We start from the raw sequence: 15,780 nt of genomic DNA, 5'->3' as shown, positions 1-15,780 counted from the left end.
ATGTTATTTAGATAATAAGTGGTGATTTTTATTATGTCTTTCATTTTTGTAGAGATTGTTACAGAGGGAAAAAGGAAAAAGTCATCACCTGCTGATTTACAGAAGGTATGTGTTCACGTGTTTATGGTCTTTGAAGTTACTGATACCAGTACCACTGTGCTATTTTCTTTTTAGTATAATTCAAATACACTGTAAAACTTCGACCAGTGTTTTAGGGAAAACCCCATGTCTAATTAACTGAGGGTTGAACATGGAGCTCTTTCTGGGACTTGACTTAAGTTATTACATGGTAATCAGTATGCCTCCTAGTGCTCATTTTAGATTTTTTTTTTCTTTTCTTTTTTTCGGACCTGGGGACCGAACCCAGGGCCTTGCGCTTCCTAGGCAAGCGCTCTACCACTGAGCTAAATCCCCAACCCCTTCATTTTAGATTTTTATATAAAGCTTAGTTCAGTGCTTCTTTGGTAAATGAATAGCATGTCTCATGTTCATTTATTAATAATTTAGAGTTAGAAGATTTATATTCATGATATATGCCAAAAATGATACCTGGGCTATGCTCTGGTTTCTGTTTAATTAGTGTAGGTTTTTAACTAACTAAGTTTTGTGTGTATGGTTATTTTGCCTGTATGTATGTCTGTGTATCACAAACATGATTGGTGTCTGTGGAGGCTAAAAGATGGTATTGGACCCCTTGGGACTAGAGTTACAGATGGTTGTGACTGACTCACCATGTGGGTGCGGGCAATTGAACTTGAGTTCGCTGCTGGTGATCTTAACCTGTGAGCCAATTCTCCGGACCCTATGTTTTATTTTCTTTTTTCATTTTTAGTTTCTTTTTATTTCATGAGCATTGGTATTTTGTCTGCATGCATGTCTGTGTGAAGGTGTTGGGTCCTCTGGAATAGGAGTTACAGACATGTGTGAGCTGCCATATAGGTGTTGGGAATTGAACCCGGGTCCTCCGAATGAGTAGGCAGTGCTTTAGCCACTGAGCCCTCTCTCCAGCCCTGTGCTTCGTTTTCTTGAAACAGTGTTTCATGTCTCATACGGTAGCTTCGAGTTCACTGTATAGCTGAGAATGATTCTTCTGTTCTCCCTCCCAAGTACTAGGATCACAGGATATCAGAATGTACCATTAAAAAATTATTAACTTGGGGGCTGGGGATTTAGCTCAGTGGTAGAGCGCTTACCTAGGAAGCGCAAGGCCCTGGGTTCGGTCCCCAGCTCCGAAAAAAAGAACCAAAAAAAAAATTATTAACTTATTCTGTATAGGCCTAAACTAGCAAAAACAGTTACTAATTTCTACTTATATAACATGTTTTTAAAGTCATTCTTTTAAAAAAAGTGACTCCCCCAGCATTTTGTGATTTAAATGTAGGAATAGCCTGATTTACATAATAAGTATTAATTATTATTAGATAATTGTTTTGCTTTCACGCACTCTTTTATTCATGTATTATTATTATTATTATCATTATTTTTAGTATAGAATGGAGTTTATTCAGGGCATGAGGAGGGGAGTTGAGAGGGTAGTAGGGGCAGAGAAAGGGAGAGGAGAGGAGAAGAGACCAGCCATGAACCATGAGCATGTGGAGAGAGGGGGGAGGGGAATGGGGAGAAAAGGGACAAAGCGGGAAGAGGGTAAGAGAGCAAGAGAGATCAAGAGCTATTACTTTTTTTTGAGACAGGGTTTTACTATGTAGCTCTGGCTGTTCTAGAACTCACTATGTAGACCAGGTTGTGTCAAACCCGCAGAGATCAGCTGCCTCCCAAGTGCTGGGATTAAAGGCACTCAGTACTATTTCTGGCTACATGTTTGGCTTTAATTTAGAACATTTTGTATGTTAATGTAGTTGTAGCATTTGGCAGAGGAGGATGTTGGGAGGGGAATCAGTAGTGCCTTAGATGACCATGCAGAGAACATTGTTTTAGGTATTGGTTTTCATTGGTTGACTTAAAATTTGCAGGGGTTGTGTCTTTTTTTAAAATTTATTTTATTTCTATGAATACACTGTAGCTATCTTCAGACACACCAGAAGAGGGCATTGGCATTACAGATGGTTGTGAGCCACCTTGTGGTTGCTGGGAATTGAACTCAGGACTTTTGGAAGAGCAGCTGAGCCATCTTTCCAGACCTGGGGTGTGTCTTAAGAGTTTTACTGCTATGAACAGACATCACAATCAAGGCAAGCCTTATAAAGAACAACATCTAATTGGGGCTGGCTTACAGGTTCAGAGGTCCATCATCATCAAGGTGGGAGAAGGGCAGCATCCAGGCAGGAATGGTGCAGGAGGAGCTGAGAGTTCTACATCTTCACTTGGAGGCTACTAGCAGAATAGTGGCTTCCAGGCAGCTAGGATGAGGGTCTTCTAGTCCACACCCACAGTGACGCACCTACTCCAACAAGACCACACCTTCTCGAACAGGGCCACTCCTAACAGTACCATTCCCTGGGCCAAACCAGACACAAACCATCACAGGGTGCTTTCTCCATTCAAAATCTTGGATTTAAATTAAGTTGGGCGAATAATTTTTTTTATATTACCAGATCAGAAACTGTCATAGTCAGTGATTCAGTTAGTTTTTCTGTTACTATATCAGGATATCTGAGAGTAGTGATTTGTAAAGAAAAGAAGTGTCGAGCCAGTGAGATGGCTCAATGAGTAAAAGAAAATAAATGTATTTTTTTCATGGTATTGGAGAGCCATTTACATTTGTTCATTTTCTCTCAGGTGCCTTGTTCAGTTTCAGCTCTTGACAGAAAGGAGAAGAGCAAACAGGCTGCAGATGAGCTTGAGAGAGAATAGGGGAGAGTTCCAGCAGTTATTTGTAATAACCTCTCTCTCTCTCTTTTATTTAATTGTCTACATCATCATTATCATTATTATCATTTTATTTTAGTTTTTTGGATAAGAGTCTCACTGTATATTCCTGACTGGCTTAGAATTCTCTATGTAGATTAGGCTGGCCTCAAATTCACAGAGATAGCCCCTGCCTCCCGAATGCTAGGATTAAAGTTAGTTGACACAGCACCTGAAGTTTAAGTCTAGTCTAGGAAATATATCCATAGTAATGAGTTAACAGTGTTGACAAATTCTCTTCCCTGAGTTCTTCTGCCTTTTCCTCCTTTGTCTTTCAACCATTTTCACAGTGTTGAGAATCGAGCACAGAGCTTTGAAAATGTTGAAGATGTATCCTGCCACTAAAGCCACACCCCTTTTCCATACTCTTCAGTATGACTTTTTAATATCCAGATAACTTGTGACTCATAAAAGTTACAGAAATAGGACAGAATTCCTGTGTACTATTTGTTCAGTTTATTCTGATATTATTATCTTATATAATAATAGTATGATTGTCAAAAAATAAGGAATTAGCCTTGATCTAATACTTTAACATACAGATCCATTCCAAAATTCTCCATTGTGTTTATTTGTTATACTTCTTAATTTCCTTGTCTGTCACATTTCTTTAGTATTGTTGCATTTATAGCCATGACACTTTGGACAAAAGCTAGATAATAATTTGTAGAATATTCCTCAAGATGAATATGTGTGTGTGTGTGTGTGTGTTGTATCTGTCTGTCTTTGTCTATCTATGTCTATGTGTCTTTACTGTTGATGATGTCATCCTGATTGTGGGGTTAAGGCAGTATCTCTTGCGTACTCCCCTGTATGGTTACTCATTTCCTCCTTATCATTAGTAGGCATCATGGAAAAGACTGCAATAGTATTATATTTTTGCCTATTATTTTGCTATCTATTAGTGGATCTTGGTTGAATTATTTTGGCTATTTTCTATTTCCTTTATTGTCTTTTAAGTATAATTTGTATTTTCAGTAGTCCTTTTTCTTTCTTTCTTTTTTTTTTTTCTTGAGGCAGAGTTTCTTTCTGGCTACCCCCGGAACTCTTTGTAGATCAGGGTGGCCTCAAACTCACAGAAATCTGTGTGCCTTTGCCTCCTGAGTGCTAGGATTTTAGGTGTGCATCATCATGTTTGACCCCATCTTCATTTCTTTTTTTTTTTTTTTTTTTTTTTTTGGTTCTTTTTTTCGGAGCTGGGGACCGAACCCAGGGCCTTGCGCTTCCTAGGCAAGCGCTCTACCACTGAGCTAAATCCCCAACCCCCCATCTTCATTTCTTAATGGGAATTTTTCTGTGAAGGAGAGCTAGCCCTCTTCTTCCATTTATTTAAAATTGTCCTCAGACACTTATTTCATTGTGTTTATTATAATCTACTGTTGATGATTTTGTTGGTCAAAGTTTTCCAGTTTTGGCAATAGGGTATCTTTCAGATTGGGTCCTCTGTTCCTTTGTATGTATACATGTCTGTGTTTATATGTGTATTCATTTGTATGTGAGTGCATGTGCAGAGGGCATGTGTATGCATGCATGTGGAGGACAGCCTCAATCTTTCTTATCATTCTTTGGGCACTTCTCTCCCTCCCCACCTTCCCCCCCAATTTTGGCAGGATCTCTTGCTATCTTGGAATTTGAGAAGTAGGCAAGGTTAGCTGCTCAGTGAACCCCAGGGATTTGTGGATTTCCACCTCTTCAGTGCTAGGATTATAAGTGTGAGCTACTGTACATACATACATACATACATACATACATACATACACACACATTTATATTTATACATACACACATGTTCTATGTGAATTTTTGGGATCGAAGTTTGGTTTCTGTGCTTTAAAAAAAAAGTAGTACATTGAATAGTCTATTTTCCCAGCCCTCCTGTAGTCTTTTGACATAGTGCAATTTTTTTTGAGTGCTTTGATTTTAGCATTATAAGATACGTTTCTGGCACTGCAGGATGTTAATTGTGTGAGCTAGCCTTTTGCTGTGCATACTTATTAGAGAAACAGTTTAAAGGAGGGAAATTTTATTTTGCCTTGTAGTTTCAGAGATTTTAGACATTGGTTTAGGCCACGACAAGGCAGAAACATTATGGAGGAAGGGCATGGTGGAGAAAAGCTGTTCACTTCAAGGTAAGCAGGAAGCCAAGAGAAGACAGAAGTGGCCCAGGGCAGGAGAGAGTGCGTCAAAGGCATGCATGCCCACAGTGTGCGTGCCCTCAGTGAGCGTGCCTGCAGTGAGCAGCTTCCTTACCGAGGCTTCACGTCTACATCTCTGTTTCCCAGGTGTCTCTTGAGATTCTTGAGCCCATCATTTAATTATGTTATGGGCAAAGTCAGCTCTCATGGTTTACATCTCTGGAAACACTCTCAGACACTCAGTGTGCTTCACTGATCTCGTGCAGTGCATGTGTCTTTCAGTCCAGTCTATATCAAGACTAGCTGCCACACTCGACTTACATTCTGTTTTCAAATTGAAGAGTTCTATCTAGGAAGCCAGGTCTAGGTGCACTGTAGACTTTGGCACTGCAGTGGTTACACTGGCTCCAGGTGTTCTCAATAGAAAGAACCAGAAAATACATACTCACCTGAACTTACTCCCCCATCTTTCTGTACAAATATTAATATAAGTCCACTGTTGAGAATTCAGACTCCAGTCAAATAGTTCTAGTCTTATTCTAGCTTTTTCTTTTCTCATTTTAATATTCTTGTCTATTAGCAATGCTATATTTTCTTTTTAAGATATTTATTAATTCTTTGAGAATTCTATGATGTCATAGACCTGCTCGTATTTAAAGGGAAGGAATATGATTTTGCTGTTCTAGGGCTGTTGGTATCACAATATAAGGTGACTATGTGTGGTGTGATCAGTGTTGATACTGAGTTCAAAATAGGACTATTTGTGAAAAATACAACATGTATAACCTGTGTACATGAGGGTCCATGGATTTGGACAGGCTGAAGCTCTTGTCTTACTTCTCTTATTTTCTAATTGAAAATATGAAGTGCTAGGCCTGGTGGAACCACCCTGTAATCCTTGCTCCTCAGGAAGCTGAGGCAGAAACATAGAGAATTTAATACCTGCCTGTGCTACAGAGTGAATTTAGTTTCTACTTAGGTAACTTGGTAAGACCTTCCTTCCAATTAATAAATTAACAAAAGGGGTAGAGGTATGGCTTAGTGGTAGAGTAATTGCATCTCATGGAGGAGGTCCTGGGTTTGATCCCCAACAGTATACAAAAATTAAATGATTTAAAGATTTTTTTTCAAGTGAAAAATTATAAATAAATACATTTTGATACAGAAAAGCAATAAATAGGAAGTTACCAGTACTCAGGAAGATTAAATGTCCCTTAGCTAATGAAGCTAGTGATGTAAGAGTTGAGGTATACTTTCTTCAAATTCTTCTTGTTCTTCTGAATCAGGCTTCCCTACAGAAACACTTGTAGACTAAAGGTTATACTTGATATTTGTGCCTTTTTAAAGAGGAGTTAGTTGGCAATTGAGGCCAGGGCTGTGTTACATGCTAAGCAGGTTCTCTGCTACTAAGCTGGGGCTCCCTTCTAAATGATTAGTGTATGTATTTAATACTTAGTTATGTGTAAGTTTTAGGTAATTTAAGTTTTAAACAAATGACTCCTAACTTGTTATATTTCATGCATTCATTTTAAAATTTAGGTTATTGATATATATGTATATATGTGTGTGTGTGTGTGTGTGTGTGTGTGTGTGTGTGTGTGTGTCTCAGAGACACAAAAGTCATTAAGTGCTGGGTGTAGTGGACAGAGAAGCCTGTAATCCCATCACATGGGAGGCAGAGACAGGAGGATTGCCACAAGCTTGAGGCCAGCCTGGTCTGCTTGGTAAGTTGTAGGATAGCTGGGCAGTACAGAACGACCACTTCTAAGGAAAAAAGGACAAGAGAGAGGAAACGAATGACAGGACCCTCAGTCTAGGAGGAAGACAGCTGTATAGACAAATAAATAGCTATGATATGGTCTGAGCAGTATAAATAATTTAAAATAAATGTACTAGGCACTAACACACAAAGAAAAGATTGGCTTCAAATAAGGCCAAATATTATTCAGATAGGTCTCGAGTATTTCATAAAAATCAATGCAGAGAAGAGCAATCTAGGTTGAAGAACTAGTATGAACATATCTAGTCTCTTTATATAGTATACAAACATATCTAGATTATATATAGTGTATAAAAATATCTGTATAAAATAATGCAACATGTCTGAAGAAAGCTTAGCAACTCTATAAAGTTGAGTTGCCGAGGTTTAATCTGTGGGTGACGTGAACCAGCCCTGAATGTATGGAATTTTACTTATAAGTGACGAGTGCCATTGTTGTATTTTGTATGTCACAGCTATGAAAAGCTTTATGTTTTATATAACTGTAGCTTGCATTAGAAAGATTAGAAGGGGAAGAGATCAGGCTAGAGAACAGTATTTTGGAAGCTAGCATGATTCTTCATTTACCTATTTTATGATAATCAGAGGATAATTACAACTGTATTTAATTTCTTACAAATTAAGCATTTAATTTAAACCTTTAAAAACTATTAGAATATTTATGTAGAGTAATAGACAGTGCCTCTGTTAATTGATTCTTTTTTTTTATTTCAGTTACACTAATTACTTTCTCGTCCTGGTTTCAGATAACGAAGTTGTTAACTGTAAAGTCAGAGGATGTTCTTGCTCAGTCACCACTGCCCAAGCTCAGAGGCTCAGAATGCTGGGACTTCCCTTTGGAGGGGGTAAATCAACCTTTAAACTAAGTTGTATTTGAATTGTTTAAACTGTTTTATTATATAAATTTTTATTTTATTATGCATCCTTTTTAATTTTCTCTGTAATTAAAGATTTAATAATAGCTTATTTCTAATACATGTTAAAATAAAACTTGGAGATTAGAATCTTGGGTCTTCAGTTAAAATAGCATATGCATGGTTGACTTATGAAATTTAAATCTCATTATAAAATAAATAACTTTAAGGTCACTGAAATTTTAAGTTTAATAAAGTTATTTGTTCTTTCCTCATTTAAAAGATTGCTTATCTCTTAATTGGCACTATAGCTGCATTTCAAAATGTACTCTGGGAACTGGAAAGACGGCCTGATGGTCGAAAGCACTACTTATTCTAGAGGACTTGGGTTTAGTTCCCAGCACCCACGTGATGGCTTATAACTGCTCTCACTCCAGTTCCAGGGGATCTGATGCCCTCTTCTTACCTCTGCAAGCATCAGGCATGGTGCACAGACATACATGAAACTAAATATATGTATATAATACTCATATTTACATATATATGTGTTTATATGTATCCAAATACCCGCAGATATATACATACACATGTATATACACATATACAGATGCTTGTACATGAATATTTTTATATATATTCATATATATAACTCAGAATTCTTTTAAAAAAGATTTATGGTTATACATCTAGACTTTAGTATTAGCACAGTTAGTAATTAGTGTAGGGCTCTGATAACTCCCTGACAATGAAAGTTACCAATAATATCATTTTGCTATTTTTGCTGGCTGAGATGGGGTCTGGCTATGTTGCATAGACTGGCCTTGAACTGTCGGACTGCATGTACTGTTGCATCTGGCTCAGCACTTCTTTCTTTTTTGAGATAGCCACACAAACTAGTCTAGGCTGGTTTTAAACCCTTAAGCTTCCTGTTTCCTGTGTGTGCATGTGTGTGTGTACTTTCTTTTGTTGGTGTGTGTATATGGATCCCATGTTAATGTGTGTATGGATACATCTGTATGCAGTGACCAGATGACAGCTTCATTAGTTCTTCCTCAGGTGATGCCTCCTTTTTTCTGTTTTCCCCCTTCCTGGTCCCCACTCCCTGTGTTCTGTACCTTGTCTCCCCTCCTTTTTGCCTCTGAGAGGCACCCCCACCCCCCCGTATCTTTTTTCCCTATAAAAGACAGGATCACTCACTGGTCTGGAACTTACCAAGTAGGTTAGGGATCCCCAGCACCAGAATTGCAAATATATACTCACACCCCTCTTCTTTTAAAAAGTGGGTTCTGAGATTGAACTCAGGTCCTTGTGTTTGCAAAGCAGGCTCTTTACCTACTGAGCTGTCTCTAGAGTCCCCGTGTCCTTCTCAGTTTACCACTCTGCTCATGGCTGAATAGCACTTCTCATTCCATTCCTTTGTGGGAGCCGTTTGTTTGGCTCAATTTGGAAAGAAAGAGCTCTAGGGATTATTGGCATGCTCGACATTATTTTGAATAATACAAAGATTCTTTCCTCTGTGTGTCCATCTATGATGGAGCATGCAAATGCCTAGTGTGCATGTAGAGGTCAGAGGATGACTTTGGACGTCTGTTCTTTCTTCCTCTTTAATGAGGATTCTGGGGATTGAACTGAGGATACCAGGCTAGCAAGTACCATTATTCACAGCCATCACAGCAGCCTGCTGTTCAGTCATTTTCTAAAATTCAAAACAAGGTCTCTCATTGTAGCTCAGGGTACCATGTAGCCCATGCTGCTCTGGAACTTGAGTAATTATCTTGCCTCAATAATTATCTAGATTATAGTTTATTAAAACTACTAGCTACTAGCTACTTTATTAAAACTATATAAAGATACATTTCTGCCATTAAAATGGCATAGGGATGATCTGTATGGCTCATCATTTAATGGTATTTACTGGTCTTATAGGACCCGAGTTCAGTTTCTCAGGTTATGATGTACCCAACATCAGGTGGGTTACAATGCCCTATAACTGCACTTCCAGGGAATCTGATGATGCCTTTGTCTTCTATGGGCACCTGCACTAAACGAATGTAGCCTCACAGAGACACATAATTAAAAATAAAATAAAAAAGTTGCATACAAAGAAAAGTGCCTTGTAATCTTATATAGCTCCTTGATTTATTTAGCTTTTTACATAAGGACATTTTTAACATATAGGATACATTGTATGTTGAGTGTATTTTTCCACATACGTTTCTTTCTGTCCTCTATTCTTCCTTTGGTCCTCTTTGTTCCCATACACAGTTAAACTTTCACATACATGATTTTGTGTATCTATATAAAAATCTTGGAGTAAAAACATATGGATAAAAATGAGCTATTTTTGTTTTTCTGAGATTTACTTAATTACTTTATGAATATCTCCAATTGTATCAATTTTGCTGCAAATGATATAACTTCACTGACTTTATGTCTAAACAAAATGTTATATATATACACACACATACATACAAATTTTTATATATATATTAAAATATGCATATATACACATACCACACTTTCCTTAGCTATTTCTCTGTTGTTGGCCACTGAAATTGGTTCTATAATTTAGTTGTTGTGAATAGTGCTGCAGTAAGTGTTGATATGTAGGTATTTCTGTGATGTGTTAACTTTGGGTCCTTTGTCAATACCAAGGAGTGTGGTATAACTGGGTCATATCGTAGCTCTATGCCCATTGCCATAGCTGCTAGACTAACTTCCCACCAGCAGAGTCCCCTGTGTCTGCATCTCTGCTTGCAGTTGTTGCTGTTTGTTTGCCTAATTACTGCCACTCTTATTAGGCTAAAATGGAATCTCAATGAGTTTTGATTTGGATTGATAGCTAGTGACTTTGAATATTTTTTTATATGACTATTGGCCATTTCATCATTAGAGAACTTTTTAACTTCAACCCATTTATCATTTATTGATGGAGTTACTTGATTTTTTTAAAGATGGGATCTCATTGTGTAGTCTTTGCTGGTCTAGAACTTGATATGTGGACCAGGTAGACCTCAAAATTACAGAGAGCTACCTGCCTCTGCTTCTCTGACAGCTGGGATTAAAGACGTACCAATTTGTCCAGCTGAGTTATTTGATTTCTTGTTTAATGTTTTGATTTCCTTGTATATTTTAGATCTAAATCTTGTTTTACATATACAGCTAGCAAAGATTATCTCTCATTCTGGAGATATTTACTTGAATAAAAATCTCCTTGGCATTCTGCAGTTCTTATTCTCTGTCCCTTGTCAGTTGTGGGTCTCTGTGTAATCACCACCAACTGTAAATAGAAGCTTGTCAGATGGGTACCATGATAAGCCATTAGGAGTTGGTTTAATGCTATTCACATGGTTCTCTCTGAGGACCTCTCTAGTTATAGGTTCTTGGCCTGATAATGGTGTCAAGTATGGATTTCATCCTGTGGAGTGGGATTTAAATTTTATTGGAAAGTGCTTGGTTGCTCCCAAAATGTTCACACCACTATTGCACCAGTGGTCATGCCTTAACAGGCCAAATCACTGTAGCTTGTAGGGTTCACAGTGATGTAAGATTTATTGCTACCTTCCAGTGTCCACTGCTGAGGAATTAAATTCCAATTCAGGATTCATCAGAGGCTGGATATGGTAGCACAGGTCTTTAATCCCAGAAGTCAGGAGGCAGAGGCTAGCAGATCTCTGAGAGTTTGAGGACAACCTAACTTACAAAACGAGTTTCAGTACAGCCAGGGCCGTTACACAGAGAGACCCTGTGTTAGAAAAAAAAAAAAAATCAAGATTGAACAAAACCAGGGACTCCGGTTGATGCTGATCTGGAGTGCCTTTACCAGCGTTTTGTGCAGCTTTTATTCCAGATGGCTCAAAGGTCAAAGCAGGAACAGAGAAACAGTGAAAACGTACAGACTAGTTCTTATCACTGTTACCAGATGCGCTCAGATACACAAAGCATCATGTCTGAATGGGGACTGTTTGCATGATGCCTCTGAACATGCTAAACTGCATTGATGAAGAGGGGACAGGAAACACATCATCTTTGACATTCCTTGGGCAGGTGGAGGCACTCCTCCAAGATTTAAGTTCTATGGGAGAGTTCACACAGTAGGATAGTGTAGGAAACCTGTCATATGGAGGCTGCTGAATGAAGACACCTGAGTTCCCAGCACCCAAATCCTGTGGGGAAGAAAACTGACCACCAAGGAGTGCAGAAATCGTGAGACCACAGGACAGACTGCCACCTCTGCACACCTCTGTCCACATTCCTGGTCCAAGGGGAAAGTGCACAGTGCCTCTGGACACAGGGATATAGGAACAGACAGCCACCAGTACCTGTGGTTCTGGTCTGTGCCCAGGACCGAACTGAACGGCCAAACAGCTCCCTGCACCCAAATCCCGTGGGGGGAGCTGGACCCTCAGAAATGTGGACACACCTCAGAAGTCAGAGGAGAATACCCTCTGCCCGCAGGCCAGACCCAAGAGGGAATCGCCTAGTGCCAACTGTGCCCGCTGGGTGCAAGGACCTATGAGAAATCAGGGACAGGACCCTTTGATTCCTGCCCATGCCTAGAGCTGGAAGACAGTACCCAGGAGCGCCGACACACCTGAAATTAGAGCACCCGTTCTCAGGAAAGGCTGAAAGGAAACAGGAAAACAGTTCTACAGGAATGCTGACACAGAGGCCTACAGCAGGCTCAAGTCACTCCCAGAAACAGCAAGACAAGCAAACTCCAGAGACAACCCAATGGTTAGAGGCAAGTGCAGGAACCTAAGCAACAGAAATCAGGACTACTTGGCATCATCAGAGCCCAGTTCTCCCACCAAAGAGAATACTGGATATCCAAACACACCAGAAAAACAAGATTTAGATTTAAAATCACATTTTTGATAACAATGGAGGACTTTAAAAAAGACATAAAGAGCTCTCTTAAGAAATACAGGAAGGGGGTGCTGGAGAGAAGGCTCAGTGGTTTAAGAGCACCGACTGCTCTTCCCAAGGTCCTGAATTCAAATCCCAGCAACCACATGGTAGCTCACAGCCATCTGTAATGGGATGCTCTCTTCTGAAGTGTCTGAAGAGAACTACAGTGTACTAACATATAAACAAAATAAATAAATCTTTAAAAAAATGCAAGAAAACACAAGTAAACAAGTAGAAGCCCTTAGAGAGGAAACACAAAAATCCCTGAAAGAGTTACAGGAAAACACAACCAAACGGGAACAAATTGAAAATGAAATAGAAACAACAAACAAAGCACATAGGGAGACAACCCTGGATATAGGAAACCTAGGGAAGAGACAAGGAGCTGTAGATACAAGCATCACCAACAGAATACAAGAGATAGAAGAGAGAATCTCAGGGGCAGAAGATACCATAGAAAACATCTACGCAGCTGTCAAGGATAATGTAAAACGCAAAAAGCTCCTAGCCCAAAATATACAGGAAATTCAGGACACAATAAGAAGATCAAACCTAAGGATAATAGGTCTAGAAAAAAGTGAAGACTTCCAACTTAAAGGGCCATTAAATATCTTCAACAAAATTATACAAGAAAACTTCCCTAACCTAAACAAAGAGATGCTCATAAACATACAAGAAGCATACAGAACTCCCAATAGATTGGACCAAAAGAGAAACTCCTCCTGTCACATAATACTTAAAACACCAAATGCACAAAACAAAGAAAGAATATTAAAAGCAGTAAGGGAAAAAGGTCAAGTGACATATAAAGGCAGACCTATAAAAAACCACACCAGACTTCTCACCAGAGACTATGAAAGCCAGAAGATCCTGGACAGATGTCATACAGACCCTAAGAGAACACAAATGCCAGCCCAAGTTACTGTATCTAGCAAAATTCTTAATTCCCATAGATGGAGAAACCAAGATATTCCATGACAAAACCAAATTTACACAATATCTTTCTACAAATCCAGCCCTACAAAGGATAATAGATGGAAAACAACACAGAGAAACTACACCATACAGAAAGCAAGGATATAATTTCCTTGCAATGAAACCAAACGAGAGGCAAACATAATTCCACCTCTAACAATGAAAATAACAGGAAGCGACAATCATTATTCCTTAATTTCTCTCAACATCAACGGATTCAATTCCCCAATAAAAAGACATAGACTAACAGACTGGATAAATAAAGACGAACCAGCATTTTGCTACATGCAGGAAACACATCTGAGAGATGAAGACAGACATTACCTCAGAGTAAATGGCAGGAAAACAACTTTCCAAGCAAATGGCCTGAAGAAACAATCTGGTGTTGCCACTATAACATCAAATAAAATTGACTCTCAAACAAAAGTCATTAAAAAAGATAAGGAAGGGGGCTGGAGAGATGGCTCAGTGGTTAAGAGCACTGACTGCTCTCCCAGAGGTCCTGAGTTCAAATCCCAGCAACCACATGGTGGCTCACAACCATCTGTAATAAGATCTGATGCCCTCTTCTGGTGTATCTGAAGACAGCTACAGTGTACTCATATATATTTAAAAAAAAAGATAAGTAAGGACACTTCATATTCATCAAAGGAAAAAATCCACCAAGATGAACTCTCAGTCCTGAGTATCTATGCTCCAAATGCAAGGGCACCTACATTCATAAAAGAAACCTTACTAAAGCTCAAAACACACATTGCACCTCACACGATAATAGTAGGAGATTTCAACACCCCACTCTCATCAATGGACAGATCATGGAAACAGAAATTAAACAGAGACATAGAGAAACTAACAGAAGTTATGAACCAAATGAATTTAACAGATATTTATAGAACATTCCATCCTAAATCAAAAGGATATAATGGAACCTCTTCCAAAATTGACCATATAATTGGTCACAAAACAGGCCTCAACAGATACAGGAAGATAGAAATAATCCCACGCATCCTATCAGATCACCACGCACTAAGACTAGTCTTCAATAACAACAATAATGACAGAAAGCCCACATATACATGGAAGTTGAACAATGCTCTACTCAATGACAACTTGGTCAAGGAAGAAATAAAGAAAGAAATTAAAGACTTCTTAGAATTTAATGAAAATGAAGATACCACATTCCTAAACTTATGGGACACAATGAAAGCGGTACTACGAGGAAAACTCATAGCTCTGAGTGCCTGCAGAAAGAAACAGGAGAGAGCATATGTCAGCAGCTTGAAAGCACACCTAAAAGCTCTAGAACAAAAATAAATAAATAAACCCAAGAAGAATAGAAGCCAGGGGCTGGTTCTTTGACAAAATCAACAAGATAGATAAACCCTTAGCCAGACTAAAAGGTCACAGAGAGTTTTTCCAAATTAACAAAATCAGAAATGAAAAGGGAGACATAACAACAGAATCTGAAGAAATAAAAAAACCCCATCAGATCCTACTACAAAAGCCTATATTCAACAAAACTTGAAAATCTGCAGGAAATGGGCAATTTTCTAGACAGATACAAGGTACCGAAGTTAAATCAGGAACAGATAAACTATCTAAACAACCCCATAACTCCTAAGGAAATAGAAGCAGTCATTAAAGGTCTCCCAACCAAAAAGAGCCCAGGTCCAGACGGGTTTAGTGCAGAATTCTATCAGATCTTCATAGAAGACCTCGTATCAATACTGTCCAAACTATTCCACAAAATTGAAACAGACAGAACACTACCAAATTCCTTCTATGAAGCCACAATTACTCTTATACCTAAACCAAACAAAGACCCAACAAAGAAAGAGAACTCGGACCAATTTTCCTTATGAATATTGACACAAAAATAGTCAATAAAATTCTTGCAAATCGAATCCAAGAACACATCAAAACGATCATCCATCATGATCACATAGAATTCATCCCTGGGATGCAGGAATGGTTTAATATATGAAAATCCATCAATGTAATCCACTATATAAACAGATTCAAAGATAAGAACCACATGATCATTTCATTAGATGCTGAGAAAGCATTTGACAAAATTCAACACCCCTTCATGATAAAAGTCCTGGAAAGATCAGGAATTCAAGACCCATCTCTAAACATAGCAAAAGCAATATACAGTAAACCAGTAGCTAACATCAAACTAAATAGAGAGAAACTTGAAGCAATCCCACTAAAGTTAGGGACAGGACAAGGCTGTCAAGTCTTCCTAATTATTCAATAT

At 38.5% G+C, this 15,780-nt stretch overlaps 1 protein-coding gene across 5 annotated transcripts in view; it reads left to right on the top strand.

Moving 5' to 3' along the window:
- The window catches only part of Senp7 (SUMO specific peptidase 7), a 160,413-nt gene that overhangs the window by 26,041 nt on the left and 118,592 nt on the right, over window positions 1-15,780 (top strand). For 4 of the 5 annotated variants that reach the window (XM_006248244.5, XM_006248248.5, XM_017597931.3 and 1 more), the window contains 2 exons: window positions 53-105; window positions 7,527-7,625. In XM_006248244.5, coding sequence (XP_006248306.1) covers window positions 53-105; window positions 7,527-7,625 — 152 coding nt within the window. The remainder of the gene's footprint in view (window positions 1-52; window positions 106-7,526; window positions 7,626-15,780) is intronic. The other variant, NM_001105888.2, reaches the window with a different exon arrangement.

Source organism: Rattus norvegicus, chromosome 11, assembly GCF_036323735.1.
Source record: "Rattus norvegicus strain BN/NHsdMcwi chromosome 11, GRCr8, whole genome shotgun sequence".
Lineage (NCBI taxonomy): Eukaryota > Metazoa > Chordata > Mammalia > Rodentia > Muridae > Rattus > Rattus norvegicus.
The sequence above is the reverse complement of the archived record's forward strand: the minus strand, read 5'-3'. Positions and strand labels throughout refer to the sequence as shown.